The sequence below is a fragment of the Pleurodeles waltl genome, chromosome 7, assembly GCF_031143425.1.
Source record: "Pleurodeles waltl isolate 20211129_DDA chromosome 7, aPleWal1.hap1.20221129, whole genome shotgun sequence".
Taxonomy (NCBI): domain Eukaryota; kingdom Metazoa; phylum Chordata; class Amphibia; order Caudata; family Salamandridae; genus Pleurodeles; species Pleurodeles waltl.
This window is the reverse complement of record NC_090446.1, coordinates 981701356-981716139: the sequence shown is the minus strand read 5'-3', so window position 1 is coordinate 981716139 and position 14784 is coordinate 981701356. Positions and strand designations below refer to the sequence as shown.

General features: G+C 46.2%; 1 protein-coding gene across 4 annotated transcripts in view; it reads left to right on the top strand.

Moving 5' to 3' along the window:
• The window catches only part of PDE6G (phosphodiesterase 6G), a 209350-nt gene extending 195114 nt beyond the window's left edge, over positions 1-14236 (top strand). For all 4 annotated transcript variants that reach the window (XM_069199783.1, XM_069199782.1, XM_069199784.1 and 1 more), the window contains 2 exons: positions 9088-9128; positions 10819-14236. In XM_069199783.1, the coding sequence (XP_069055884.1) occupies positions 9088-9128; positions 10819-10895 (118 nt within the window). In that variant the 3' untranslated portion in view covers positions 10896-14236. The remainder of the gene's footprint in view (positions 1-9087; positions 9129-10818) is intronic.
• The last annotated feature ends 548 nt before the right edge of the window (positions 14237-14784 follow it).

Sequence of the window (14784 nt, the reverse complement as noted above, 5' to 3'; positions counted from 1 at the left end):
CCAAGAGGTGCAGTGAGCATAGCACTTGCACATGCGTAGGGATGGCGCAGCCACGCAGAGTCTGGTGTTCTAGCTGTGGTTTTAGTAAATCAATTAATTCTAGTATGGCTGCGCTGCTAAGGCGGTATTTATCGTATATCTCTTCCTCAGTTTGCTGAAAAAGAGTCTGCCTTGTTCTATATATCTTCTCCTTTCTGTGGCCCCTCCTCCTCCTCTGCTGGGCTGCGTGGACTCTCCTCCTCACTGCTATCAGGTATATCTCCGCCATCTTGAGTAACCCAGATGCCTTCTGGGTCTCCTTTTATACTTTGGTGATGGTTACCACCTGCTCTGAGTTAGTGGTAAATTGCAAGTGCAAAATGGGCTTTTTGCGACTAGTCGCAATTTGCGAGTTGCAATTGTATATGGTTTGCGACTCGCAAATTGCGACTTGCTATTTGCGGGTCGCAAAATGGGGTCGCACATTTTGCGAGTTGCTAACGGCTCGCATCGCTTTTTGCAAGTCGGAAATGGGGTTTTTGCATCCCATTTCCGATTTTGCACAGTCGCAAATAGCGATTCGGGCCATTTGCGACTCGCAAAACTTTCCTACATCTGGCCCTTAGTTTGGTAAAAAAAAATACACCCTCATTGTAATTATTTAATCAAAGACGCTTTAGTGATTTCGTGCAACATGACTCTAAGCAGTCCGTCCCTGTTATCTTATGGCATTTAATTATGGGTGGTCTATTCTTTAGAATTATTTAATAGGATGTGTTCTAGATGCTACTTTTTTACATCTGCTCAGACAAAATGCCCATGTTTTCAGGGTAAGTGTGTAATGTGTTTTTTTTTTTGTTAAAAAGCACATACTACAGTTTTAGCCTTAATAATACCTAAGATTACTAAGAGCTTTATTCTCGGGTATACCCAGACTCGCTGAAAAATCCCTAAGTCTCCCGAAACTGTGCTGCATGTATTTTCAAGACTCATAAAGAACTCTTTTTATTATTAATAAGATAACTAGAGCAATTCATAGTTCTGCTCTTGCTAGTATGAAGACTGACTCAGAGCTCCTTTTAAATAGCATTTTGTTTGGAAAGCGTAGTGTATATACCTATACTTACCCCATATTGGACTTCTAATTATAAGTTGACTGCTAATTAATAGTGTAGTAGCTTGCTATGTTCATGGGCTCAAGCTCCTGGTATACATGTCTAAGAAAGCCTCAGAGTAAAACACGAATAACACAATTGAACATCTGGTATTATACCATAACATACAATTAGACCCACTTATAGGATCATTCATAAAACTACTTTCTGGGCCTGCACCTGTGCCAGTGTCAAATGAAAAGCAGCTATTTTATAGCACAACTAATGACATAAGGTTCACTTTCTTTCAAATCACAAGAAGTACACTGAAGCTCTCATTTTTTTCTCTTTACTTAGCCCAAAATATTTGTTGTTGTCACACTCTGCTATTAAAAGGCATGTGTGTAATGTGTATGTTAAAATGTGGTAACATATATTTAAAAGATTTGAAAACTCCAAAAATTATTCTGCTAGCAATTTTTTTTTTTTTCACATGTGTAATATAAAAGGTTTAAAGACCTTTCTCATAAACGTTTTGCTTTCAGCTCCTCCTATATTCCAGTGTCACCAAACGTGTTATAGAATTTCCGTACTTTCTATAACCAGATTCAAAGAGACATGCTTCATAAAAGCTCGGTGTTTGTAAAGACTTTCTTTGGGTTAAATAACAATAAAAGAGCTTCATTACGACCTAATCTCTTTGTAAAATCTCTCGGTATTTTCAGGGGGCTGCAGCACCTTCCTCATCTCTACTTGCAGAGCCACTGCGCAGATGGGAACGGTCCAATCTCCCCGACTACAATAACAGATGTGGTCTGCTATGGGAAACATTTGTTTTTTAAACTAGATTCTTTGTGGTACCAAGGCATATCTTACATGGCCATTATTGCCACTGGAGGCACAGCAGAAGGTTGAGGAGTCATGGAACAGGAAGACTACAATGTTGAACCACTGCGTCAGCCAAGATGAGTAGTAGTGGAAGAAGAGAAAGGGCCATTATGAAGCATCATTGTGGACTGTCGTGCATGTCGTGCCGTCTCCTGCGGCCCCTCCCGCCTCCCCCCTCCTTCTCGCCGTCCTCGTAGCCTGCTTTCCCGCCGCTGCGTCCCCTGCGGCCCTTCCCACCTCCCCCCTCCTTCTCACCGTCCTCGTAGCCTGCTTTCCCGCCGCTGCGTCCCCTGCGTCCCCACCCCCAGCCCTCTCATTCACCAAGCCCTCCCTCCTCCCAGCTTCCACTCCCACCCTCCCCTCGTCTTTGGAAGCCGCGGCGTGGCCGCGCCGCTGGTGCGCCGCTGGCGTGCCAAAGGCAAGCCCGTCTGCACCCGTCTGCGCCACGACCGCGCCCAGCGCCAGTCCCCCTGGCCCTCCCAGACACACCTACTCCCCCCTCACCCTCCACTCTCTCAACCCAGGCCCCTGCCCCACATGCACCCCAGCTAGCCCCACACACACCCATGTCCCCTTCACCTGCCACACCTGTCACTTCTCCTGCTCCTCATCCCTCACACCACACACCAACCATAGCGATCCCACCTTCAACAAACACAGCACCCCCAACACAAGACTCACCCACCCTGCCCCCACCAACCAACCCCGCAACACACCAACCCACAACCAGAACACACCCCGCAACAACACCCTCACGCACCACACCAACACCACCCACCACAACCACCTCAACTGCCTGCTCCTCAACATCCGCTCCCTTCACAGACATGCCATAGAACTCTTGGACCTCATCACATCACACTCACCTGACATCGCCTTCCTCACGGAAACCTGGACCAACCCCTCCTCAGAACCCGACATAGCCATAGCCACCCCCAAGGGATACAAACTCCAACACAAAGACCGCCTCAACAGGCCAGGCGGCGGCATCGCCATCCTACACAGAGACACCATCAAAGTCACCACCAGCTCCCAAGACACTATCGACAACACTGAACACATGCACTTCCTTATCCACATTAACAACAACTCCACCCTCAGAGGTACACTAATCTACAGATCACCCGGACCACCCCTCACCTTCTGCGACACCATCGCCGACAGCATCGGCTCGTACGCCCTCATCTCCACAGACTACATCATCCTCGGTGATTTCAACTTTCACTTAGAAAACCTACAAGACCACAACACTACCTCCCTCATAGACAACCTCACCAACCTCGGACTCAAACAACTGGTCACCTCACCCACCCACTCAGCAGGACACACACTTGACGCTATTTTCACCTCAAGCCAACACATAGCCTACACCCACACCACCAAACTCCTCTGGACTGACCACCACTGCGTCCACTTCTCCTTCACCAAACCCCCCACACACTACCATCAACACACCACACCCTACCGCATGTGGGACAAGATCCCCACAGAACGACTAAACTCCCAACTGGCCCACAACCCCCCCCACGCCAACGACCCTAACACAGGAGCACACAACCTCTCCGAATGGATCACTACCTGCGCAGACACACTAGCCCCCCTCAGAAAACACATCGCCACCCAAAACATCAAGAACGCCCCACGGTTCACCCCGAACTCCAAGACTCCAAGGGCAAATGCCGCCAAGCTGAGAAAATATGGCGACTAGAACCTTCCACAACTAACTTCCCCAACCTCAAAACCACCATTCGCACCCATCACCAACTCATACGCACCGGCAAAAGGGATCACTACAAGACGCGCCTTGACATCAACTCTCAAAACAGCAAAGAACTCTTCACCATCATCAATGAACTTGCAAAACCCAAAGCCAGCAACATAGACCCCCCCACACACACAGCCTCTATGTGACGCCCTCTCCAACCACTTCCTCCACAAAATCCTGGACATCCACAATAGCTTCACACCACACACACCCCTCACTCACCCAACCCCCACTTATCACCCCCCCACCACACTCTCCACTTGGACCCCCACCACACACAAAGAAACCAAAACAAACATGAACTCCATCCACTCCGGTTCCCCCTCTGACCCCTGCCCACACCGCATCTACAACAAAGCTAGCCCAACCATCGCCCCCATACTCTGCAACACAATCAACTCCTCTTTTGACCCTGTCACCTACCCAGACCCCTGGAAGCACGCGGAAATCACCGCTCTCCTAAAAAAAAAAAAAAAGCCGACCCAGAGGTCCTCTCCAACTACCGCCCCATCTCCCTCCTCCCTTTCACCGCCAAGGTTGCAGAGAAATTAGTCAACGCCCGCCTATCCCACTTCCTCGAAGCAAACAACACTCTTGACACCTCACAATCCGGGTTCCGCAAAAACCACAGCACGGAAACCGCCCTCATCGCATGCACTGATGACATCAGGACCAAAGTCGACAAAGGCGAGACCGTCGCACTCATCCTCCTAGACCTCTCCACAGCCTTTGACACCGTCTGCCACCACACACTCTGCACACGCCTCCACAACATAGGAATTCGCCACAAAGCCCTAGACTGGACCACCTCCTTCCTCACCGACTGGACCCAGAGAGTCCGCCTTCCACCCTTCCACTCCAACACTACCAAGATCACCTGCAGAGTCCCCCAAGGGTCCTCCCTCAGCCCCACACTCTTCAACATCTAAATGATCCCCCTAGCCAACATCCTCCGAGCACACGGAATCACTATCCTCTCCTATGCAGATGACACCCAACTCATCCTCTCCCTCAGCCGCAACCCCACCACCGCCAAAGCCAACCTACACGCCGCTCTCCTCGACACCGCCAACTGGATGACCACTAACCTCCTCAAGCTCAACTCTAACAAAACCGAGATCATCATCTTCGGCCCCAACAAAACCACATGGACGACTCCTGGTGGCCCACCGCCCTAGGCCCCGCACCCACCCCCGCAAACCACGCACGCAACTCGGCATCATCCTTGACACCTCCCTCTCCATGACACAGCAAATCAATGCTGTAACCTCCTCCTGCTTCCACACACTCCGCACTCTAAAAAAATCCTTCAAATGGATTCCCCCAGAAACCAGAAAGACAGTCACCCACGCACTCATCAGCAGCAGACTGGACTACGGTAATGCCCTCTACGCCGGCGCCACACTCAAACTCAAACGCAAACTCCAGAGAATCCAGAACACAGCCGCACGCCTCGTCCTGGGCCTCCCCCGCCACGAACGAATCTCACCACACCGCAAATCCCTTCACTGACTCCCCATAGACAAGAGAATTACATTCAAGATCCTCATCCACGCACACAAATCCCTCCACAACACCGGCCCAACCTACATCAACAAAAGAGTTAACTTCCACACTCCCACACGCAACCTCCGATCAGCCGACCTCGCCCTAGCCACAGTCCCCCGCATCCAACGCACCACCACAGGAGGCAGGTCTTTCTCCTACCTCGCCCCCAAAACCTGGAACTCCCTCCCCACTGACCTTCGCAAAACCAAAGACCTCCTGGTTTTCAGAAAGAACCTCAAGACATGGTTGTTTGATCAGTAACCCTCCCTGCCCCCCTCTGATTCCCACGCCCCAGTGCCTTGAGACCCTCACGGGTAAGTAGCGCGCTCTACAATTTTTTTGATTGATTGATTCATGAGGGGCCAGGTGCTCTTTGGGAGGAGTGCGTCACATCTGATAAGATGCTCCACATGTAACAAAGAAAGACTAGCAGGTCCATTGAACACTAGCGTTATTTTGGCACTTTCATTGTTTCCAGAAAGCTGTTGGGTGTACAAGGAACTCTGCAATGCTTTTAAAACTGCTGCACTAATACAAAATCGGCCGCTAGTAACAAAAGCGTCCCTAACCCTTTCAGCCTCCCAGAGAAATGTCTGATGCCTGGTAAGCCAGTCTGACTTTAGCACCAGAGTCCGTTGTTTGAGGGAACAACTTTACCCAAGTTAATAACATTTTTTGCTACCAAGCCAGGTGAAAGGGGGCCCAAGTTCCTTGCTTGCATTAGGGCCCAATGCTGTTGGCAATGTCTTGTAGCCATGTAGTACTGCAGTGTGGCTGTTGTTCAGCATGGCTAAATGGTAGTGGCATGGGGTAGAATAGAGTGCTAAAGAGAAAAGTGGAGTAATGGAGAGTGGAGTAGAGTGGCATAGAATAAAGTGTTGTAGAGTGGTGTGGATTGGAGTGGCATAGAGTGGCGAGGCATAGAATGACATGTGGAATGGAGTAGCATGGCAAAGCGTGGGTGGAGTGAAGTAGAGTGGAGTGGCATACAGTACAGTGGCATCAAGTAGAGTGGCATAGAGTGCCATTGAGTGAGATTTTGTGTAGTGGAGTAGTGTAGAGTGGTGTAGACTAGGGTGGTGTAGAGTAGAATGGCATGAAGTGGAGTGGTGTGGAGTGGAGTACAGCAGAGTGGCATAGAGTGGAGAGCGTAGAGTGTCATAGAGTGACACTGTGAGGAGTGGAGTGGCATACAGTGGAGTGGTGTGGGAAAGAGTGGGGTGGAGGGCAGTAGAGCAGAGTGACGTAGAGCAGAGTGACAGAGTAGAGAGGCATAGAGTAACATTATGTAAAGTGGAGTGGCATAGAGTAGAGTGGCATGCGGTAGAGTGGAGTGGAATGGAGTGGAGTGGCTTAAAGTAGAGTAGGGTACAGTGGCACTGAGTAGTGTAAAGTGGCATTGAGTGGAGTAGTGTTCACTGGTGTAGATAAGAGTGGCATAGAGTGGGAAGAAGTGGCATAGAGTGGAGTTATGTAGAGTGGCATAGAGTAGAGTGGGTGGAGGGGCATAGATTGGCACTGAGTGTTCTAGAGTACACTGGCATAGACTAGAGTGGACTGGAGTGGTGGGCACTGAGTGGAGTAGAGTGGTGTGAAGTAGCATAGAGTGCACAGAGGAGAGTAAAGTGGCCCAGAGTGAAGTGCAATTGAGTGCATTGTATGGAGTGGTGTAGAGTACAGGGGCATAGAGTGGAATGTTGTGGCATAACCTGATGTAGAAATGAGTGACATAGAGTACAGTGGCATAGAGTGGGGTCCAGTGGCTTAGAGATGAGTGGAGTAGAGTAGAGTAGCATAGAGTGCCATAGAGTAGCACTGTGTGGAGTGGACTGGAGTGGAGTGGCATGCAGTAGAGTCGAGTGACTCGGAGTGGTGGAGAGTGGAGTGACAAACAGTGGATGGTGTAGAGTGGCACTGAGTGGAGTGGTGTGATGTAGAGTGGTGTGGAGTGGAATGGCATAGAGTGGAGTGGCATGGAGTGGCATGAAGTTCAGTGCAGTGGAGTGGCATAGATTAGAGTGGTTTATAGTAGAGTGGACTGGTGTAGAGTTGAGTAATATAGAGTGGGGTAGAGTGGAGTTGTACAGTTGTACAGTTGTGGGTGCAAGATACTAAAGCATCAATAGAGACATTAGATAGGGTGAACGCAATATAAAGTTTTATGCACATGTTAAAAGTAGGAAAGCATATTGCACATCCAGAAATAATAGCCAAATGCTTATATATATTTTTTTTAAATAGTGCATTACAAAATGAGGAGGAAGCACAAAAACTGATGTAGAGTGGAGTGACATAGAGTAGGGTGGCATAGAGTGGGGTCCAGTGGCTTAGAGTTGAGTAGAGTGGAGTAGAGTAGAGTGGCGCGGAGTGCCGTAGAGTAGCACTGTGTGGAGTGGAGTGGAGTGGCATACAGTGGAGTAGAGTGACTTGGAGTGGTGGCGAGTGGAGTGACGAAGAGTGGATGGTGTAGAATGGCATTGAGTAGAGTGGTGTGGTGTAGAGTGGTGTGGAGTGGAATGGCATAGAGTGGAGTGGCATGGAGTGGCATGATGTTCAGTGCAGTGGAGTGGCATAGATTAGAGTGGTTTATAGTACAATGGACTGGTGTAGGGTGGCGTGATATAGAGTAGGGTAGAGTGGAGTGATACAGTTGTACAGCACAGTTGTGGGTGCAAGAGACTAAACCGTCACTAGAGATGTTAGATAGGGTGAACGCAATATAACATTTTATGCACATGTTAAAAGTAGGAAAGCATATTGCACATTCAGAAATAATAGCCAAATGCTTATAATTTTTTTTTTAAATAGTGCATTGCAAAACAAGGAGGAAGCACAAAGACAAGTAAAAACACACGGTTCCTGCTCCAGGGTGGAGCTATCACTAGAAAAGAAGCAGTGCCTACAGGAGCAACACAATTGAAAGATTGCAAATGAGAGTGACAATGAAAACAACTAATGGTATACTGTGGATGGGTTGTAGGTCCAGTGAATTGTAAACTGTACATCTCACAGCACAGTGCATGGCTTTGTAGATGAACCCTAAAAAGAGAAATGAGAAATAAAATGGAGGGCACAACATTGACTGAGCATCAGTAGAAAAAGCTTGTGGGGTCGATGCCATCTCTGTGGTTCAGAACATGAGTGGTTTATCAATAGTCTTTGTTGATACGGTGGCAACAAAACTGCATTATTAGAGAAGCCATGCAATCTGAAACTATAGTGGTATTTTAAAGCTTTTAAACATACAAAAATATATATTCTTTGGATATGCAACATCCAGAGTAGATACTAAACAGTGGATGCGGCTACAAGATTTCTTCAGATTGAGAGCAGGAACCAGGAAGAAGTACCTGGCAGGAGATTGGTTGGTCTGAGCTGCACAACAAAGAGGGAGCTAGGGCAAGGCAGTGACCTACGAGGACTGACGCAGGAGCATCCGCCTGTCACCTGTTTCATGCATCCAAAACTAATTGAAAGCATCCAAGCATGGCTGCAAAGGGGCCTGTAAGAGAGGTTGTGGAGAAGAAAAGGGAGCTCAGTATGTTCGTGTAATTATACAACGGGCAGACTGGGCATATGATGAAACTGGATTATTAATGACAGGCATGTGACTCCGTAGCGCCGAAAAAATGCCTTCTTTGTTTAGCAAGTAATGTATGTCATTTCCTGTTCCCATTCTATTGAAAAAACGCCTTATGAAATGTAAACAAATATTTAAGTATTCTATAGTTTTAAGTCCAATGACACTTTGAAAAAATATTTATTTTATCAAGTCCATAAATACTCAATGTATTGTTTGTTCTCTTGTTGCAGTTTCGGAGACGACATCCCAGGGATGGAAGGACTTGGAACAGGTACAAAACTACTATTTCAAAAAGCATTTTTCCAAATGACAATGAAAGTCGCCGTTTCCCCTCAGTTTTCCATTTGCCAATGCCCTAGTTTACAATGCATGTTCAGAACTTGTTACAGAAACCCGTGCCTCACTACCACCTTACATCGAGGAGAGTGAATAACTTTTTATGAAAACATTTTTAACGTGTGAAGCCTCAATATATAAAAAAAAAAAATACTCCTAGGAAAGGGTCCGCGCCTAGATGACGTACTGGCTCAGTTTCTATCAACGGCAATAGGGAGGCAGTACATGCATACCTCATTGCTTCAATATCTACAGCACCTTATTGTGGCGGACTCTCATTGCTGCAATACCGATCACACCTTGGGGTATACAAACACAAGTGAATGCCTCTCTGCTTCCTCTCTTCTACACACCTAGCACTGGTTGAGGGATACATGTCCATCTGTGTATCTCCTCCTCTCTTTCTGCGTAGCACTAGTTGCGGAGCATGCTCCCCCAAGGGTACCGCCTCACTTCTATACCTATAGCACTGGTTGTGGAAAACGTGCTCATTCTAATACCTCCTCACCAGATAGCATTTTAAGCTTTGTTCTATTCAGCTCAGGTGGGTTGTTAAGGCATCACTCTCTGTTGGTTTTAGCTTAGGCTTGCTTTCCTTTGTGTGGACTATTCCCAAAAACAATTGCAGCCCTACTTAGTCCAGTAATAACAGGAACACTAGAAAGCCCAGCCACGTGGCCCTGGAGATCCCAGTCCCTAACAATGTTGCTCAATAAAGAGTTTGCAAGTGGGAATCACCTTTAAATTTAGCACCTATATTTTCAGTGTGTAACCAAAGACTGGGGGTAGACTGGACTATCAGAAAACGTCTGACTTCCAATTGGTTGGTGCTAGTGAATCTGAGCAGTCAGTTACGTGACAGTTTCTACCCAACCTGGCTCGCATCTTGACCTGACCCGCCCCTGTATGCTGAAGAGCGAATGAGCATCTGGAGATATTCAATATACACATCGGCAAATCATCCATTTAAAACTAGGAAGGACCCTTCCATTAATTAGACGTTTCCTTGCAATGTACGTCAAGTCATCAATTCAGAAGCCACTCACTTGCACTGCACCCAATAGTGTACTCTCCATATGCTGATCCCAGCTTAGCAATTTGCTTGGAAATTTCCACCAGGGCATAAAAAAAGTATAATTTGTAGTATCCCTACTTTGCTGTCCTATATTTAAACAAAATCCATAAGAGAAGTAATGATATTGACAAACAGGGGAGTCCTGTGTTCCGCTGTGCATTGCCTACGTGGGCCCGATGGGCGGTTTTTACCTGCGTTTACATCATTCGGTGGCCCCAAGGGATGCTGGGAATCAGATGCACTGAAGAGTCACCCACTAGACACGGTTACCAACGCATGGATTATGAGTAGACCATCATCTGGAGTAGTGGTCACGTTCTGTTGGCCTTAGTCTTAGAAGAAGGTAAATGGGTATAGGCAGGAAGAGTGTGTGGTCGAGAAATGTCGCAAATAGAATTCAAACATGCCTGGGATAGATGCAAGGGAACTGTCCGGGAAAAAAAACGGTCAGAGCAGTCGAGCCTGTGATGCTGTTACTGATAACAATAGCTGTTCACTAGCTTATGTAACGGACTGTTTCCTCTAACATCGTCTCCTTTCTCCCCCTCAGATATCACCGTCATCTGCCCCTGGGAGGCCTTCAACCACCTGGAGCTGCACGAGCTGGCGCAGTACGGCATCATCTAAAGCCTGCACGCGCGCCCGGCCGGCGAGGCCAGCCCACGTCTCACCATGTTGCCCCTGTTCTGTAATGAGATGTAGTATGTGTAGGACAAAAAACACGACTTACGAAAGCGAACGGTCCACGGACAAACTAAAAAATAGTCATTGCCCCTCACAAACATATGTTACAGAATGGGTGCATGGGAGGGAACACTAAAGGTACAGAGAGGAAGGCCTGGTCCAGAGGGCGACGGATTGTTTAGGTTCAAAACAAGAGGATTGCGCGTCCCGTGCTCCCACTGTGTCACTTGATGTGATCCCGAGCAACCCTCTTTCCATCCGCGTGCTTAGGTAAGTCGCCTTAAGGTTCCATGAGAGTAGGCGATAACTTTGCATTACCCAATTCAGCCATTTTCTGAGACACCCAAAACTGGCAAAATCGGTAGAGCCCTGTTTGTGTTTGGAGAGAATAGCATTGCTTCCAATAAATGAAACCGCTTTCCTCACCGTTTCCCTTGCCAATGCTTTTCGTGTTTTTCATTGAACAAAGGGATATACAAAAATTATTACTTGTATGCATATAGGTCACTGTGAGTCCTTTATGTACGTGGACCATACCACCAATAATTTAAAACAACATTGATGCACATCCAAAAAGGCAAAATAGAAGTGATAGTTCTAAATAGCTGAAATATTAGCTTTTGTAAGCTGCTTGCAGACCTGCTTGTCGAGGCTGTGCAACGAACACGGCAGGTACAAAAAGATTGGGGTGCAGCTGCAGGGGAGCATTCCATTGTCTTGCAGCCTCCAGCGCCAAGGAATACGCTCATTCATTTAGCTGATCTAATACCCCTGGGAAATGAAGCAGGCTGCTATATGGGCAAATCTATAGACTTCGAAAAACAGAGAGTACAATACCCTTGAAAAGCTCTATGGAGGAAGAGAGTGAGTCACATGGCAGGTGAAGTTAGTGTATGATTGACTCTGCTATCCTCCCAGAAACTTTCAAGCTCAATAAAGCTGCAGGATTCCAAGTGAACAGGTGTGCATCCTGTTTACACTTTTAAGCAGGTTGCAAGTTGAGAAGATGCCAGAAAAGAGTTTGAGGCACCTACAGGGTCCTACTACAAACGAGAGCAGCAGAGGGTCACAAAGTCATACAAAAGGATCCGGGGTGCTTTTTAATAGGAGATGTTTTTCCCCAGCACTTCCTGTAGTATCTTGCAGTGTTGGATTAGAGACTCTCTAGTTATGCCTTTTTTTCCCTGATAAGTGTTTTTATAGCTTTTCACCAAGCTATTCACCAAACTTTACCCTATGCTATGCTGTGCCCCTGGTATTTGGAGAGAGCTCACTCACACGTGAAGGTATCCTGGTGCTGTTTACCAAACATCTAAGTCTCAACTTGAAACGTTTAAAACAGATTGGCTAATGGATGATCTATAATGGGAAACCCAGCTGTTGCACTTCTCATTCGAATTCCTATCGGTATAGCTCAATTCAGTAGTTGTTGACATGGTACCCTCACATTTTATAGCTCAGTAGGAAGAGTGGCCAAGAGCTCCAAGAGGTCTCCGAGGCACCTATGTGAGTGGGTAATTAAAAATGTTTGGCGAGACAAGCTAACATCACTTGCCACCACCCACTGACATTTATACAAAGGATACATTCTCAATAAGAACAGAAGTTGTGAAACCCTCATTCACATCATGAGGTAGATGGAAGCCATTTGAATGGCAGAGTTAAGATGGCGCTACAAACTGGTTACATGATACTATATTGACTACCTGCCTGTTTTGTATTTTCCTCTAATTTTACATTTTCTCAGTGTACCTTGCTACTCTCATGCTTATGTACCCTTCTTTAATTCGAAACATCACTAGCTTAGTTACAGATGTACAATTAGGGACTATTCCAGCAAATGCTGTTAGTTTTCCAAAATCATACAGTTGCGGAAATTAGATCACATGCCCTTTGACCCCAGTCGCATTACAAGACATGACATCAAATAACCTCTTGTTCTTACATTTAAACCAATGTCATTTATGATTAAAAACCCTCTTTTAAAAAAATTGAGGCAATAGCGCATTATTAAAGGATGGCTAGAATTATGTGACAGTAGAAGACCAAATGTAAGTGGCACAAAAAATACATATTATGCAGCACATTCTATCGCAGCATTATTTTGTTGTGTTGTCATTTTAAACCATATTGAAAGCTGCATGGGTAAAAGATACGCCTCTCTAGTACAGTTTAACACCTTAAAACAGGAATTAGCAACTAATGTAACCTGCCACTTTGCAGCACCACATTTCACCCCTTTAGTAACTTTTAATCCGTTTGAGCCTAAAATATGTTTTGGTTGAAATCTATAAACTATTAATGAGATGCTGGATTATGTGGTATCCATTATTATATGGAAAACAGAATAACATAATTCCATGTCGACAAATCGAGCTACTATAACTAGTAAAGGCGAAGTGATACTTAGCTGTAAATTCAGCAGTAATATCGGTGAATTCACAGGGGTTGCAGCAGAGTCCAATGGATTGCAAACAGCCGCAGAATAGTCACTGCTTCTCCTAAAATGGAGCCCGTGATAGTCCAACAGAGCCCATCCCTGTTTAGATATAGCCATGGTCATAAATGCGAGGCCTGTTACATCAACTATTAGCAGGTCTTGTTGGTCTTGAAATTCTAGACCCTGAGTTTGCCTGGATTTGAACTAGCAGTAAATGTGTACATTGAATTCTAAGCTCTTGGACAGCAGCAGACCCAGGCAAACACAGGAGGAACAAGCTTGCCACAGGGATCCTAGAGTGGAAAGGGCCTTAGCCCCAATCTCTACACTTCATGTAAGCTCGTTTAGAGGTGCCCAACATTGGTCCACGAATACTTAACCAGCATTATGTACACGATTGCGTTAAGATTATTTCCATGTTAATCTATATACTGTGGATAGCCTGAACACCTAGTATGCCACTTGCCCTGGTGGACAAACGTTGGCCAAACTTTGGACGCCACCGCCACAGATGGGCATTAGTAATACTTGCATGGGATGCAAATGAATGAAATCATCGTCGCACCACAGTGAATATGCAAAATAAGAAATCACTGTTTTGACATCGGAAAATTCAAATACATTGTCATCAGTGAGAAAAGGTGCCACTTTATGCAAATTTTCGGGAGCAGGATGAAACCGTGGTTTATTTCCAGGGCAACAAAATCAGCTGTGTGGAGTCGAGAAGGGAGACAAGGCTCAAAGCTCCTCTCCCCGCATTTCTGTCCCTTTTATTTCTGCTGTCATGTGTAATAATTTCTTGAAAAATAAATCGATAACAAATCCTGCCCAGGAAAGACTCTGATATCATTTGTTGCAGTGTGTCTTATTGGTTTACTTTTATGTCTTCGATTGTTTTATTTTTTATACGTGCCCATTATCGTACTTAAACAGTGATTGGTATTTAGGAGAAACTGGACAGCCTTATCAATCATACACAGGGACAACATCAGCAAGTTGAACAACGAAGAAGAAACCACACATGAAAGCGGTACCAAAAAACAGCCAAGCCAGGTAGTCGAGTAAAATAGAAATATCAGATTTGCAGTGGAAAGAAATGGGGAGGATATGTTACAAGTGATCTTGTAATCATGTGCTGGATGTTATGATACACAAGCCTCAAAGAATACTAGAATTTTCCAGTTTGTGTACCCGAACCCTTGATCATATCTAGACCCCCTTCCTTGCCGCTTCCAAGGGCCCCGAAAGCTCTCGAACACTATAGTAAAAGGCCCACAACACAGTGAGCATGTATCAACTAATTCTGATTCAAAACAAAAACGTTAACCAAGTCTTCTCCTGTCATTATTAAAACAGGCTACCCAGCGCCAGCTCCATGGGGCCCCCTCAGCA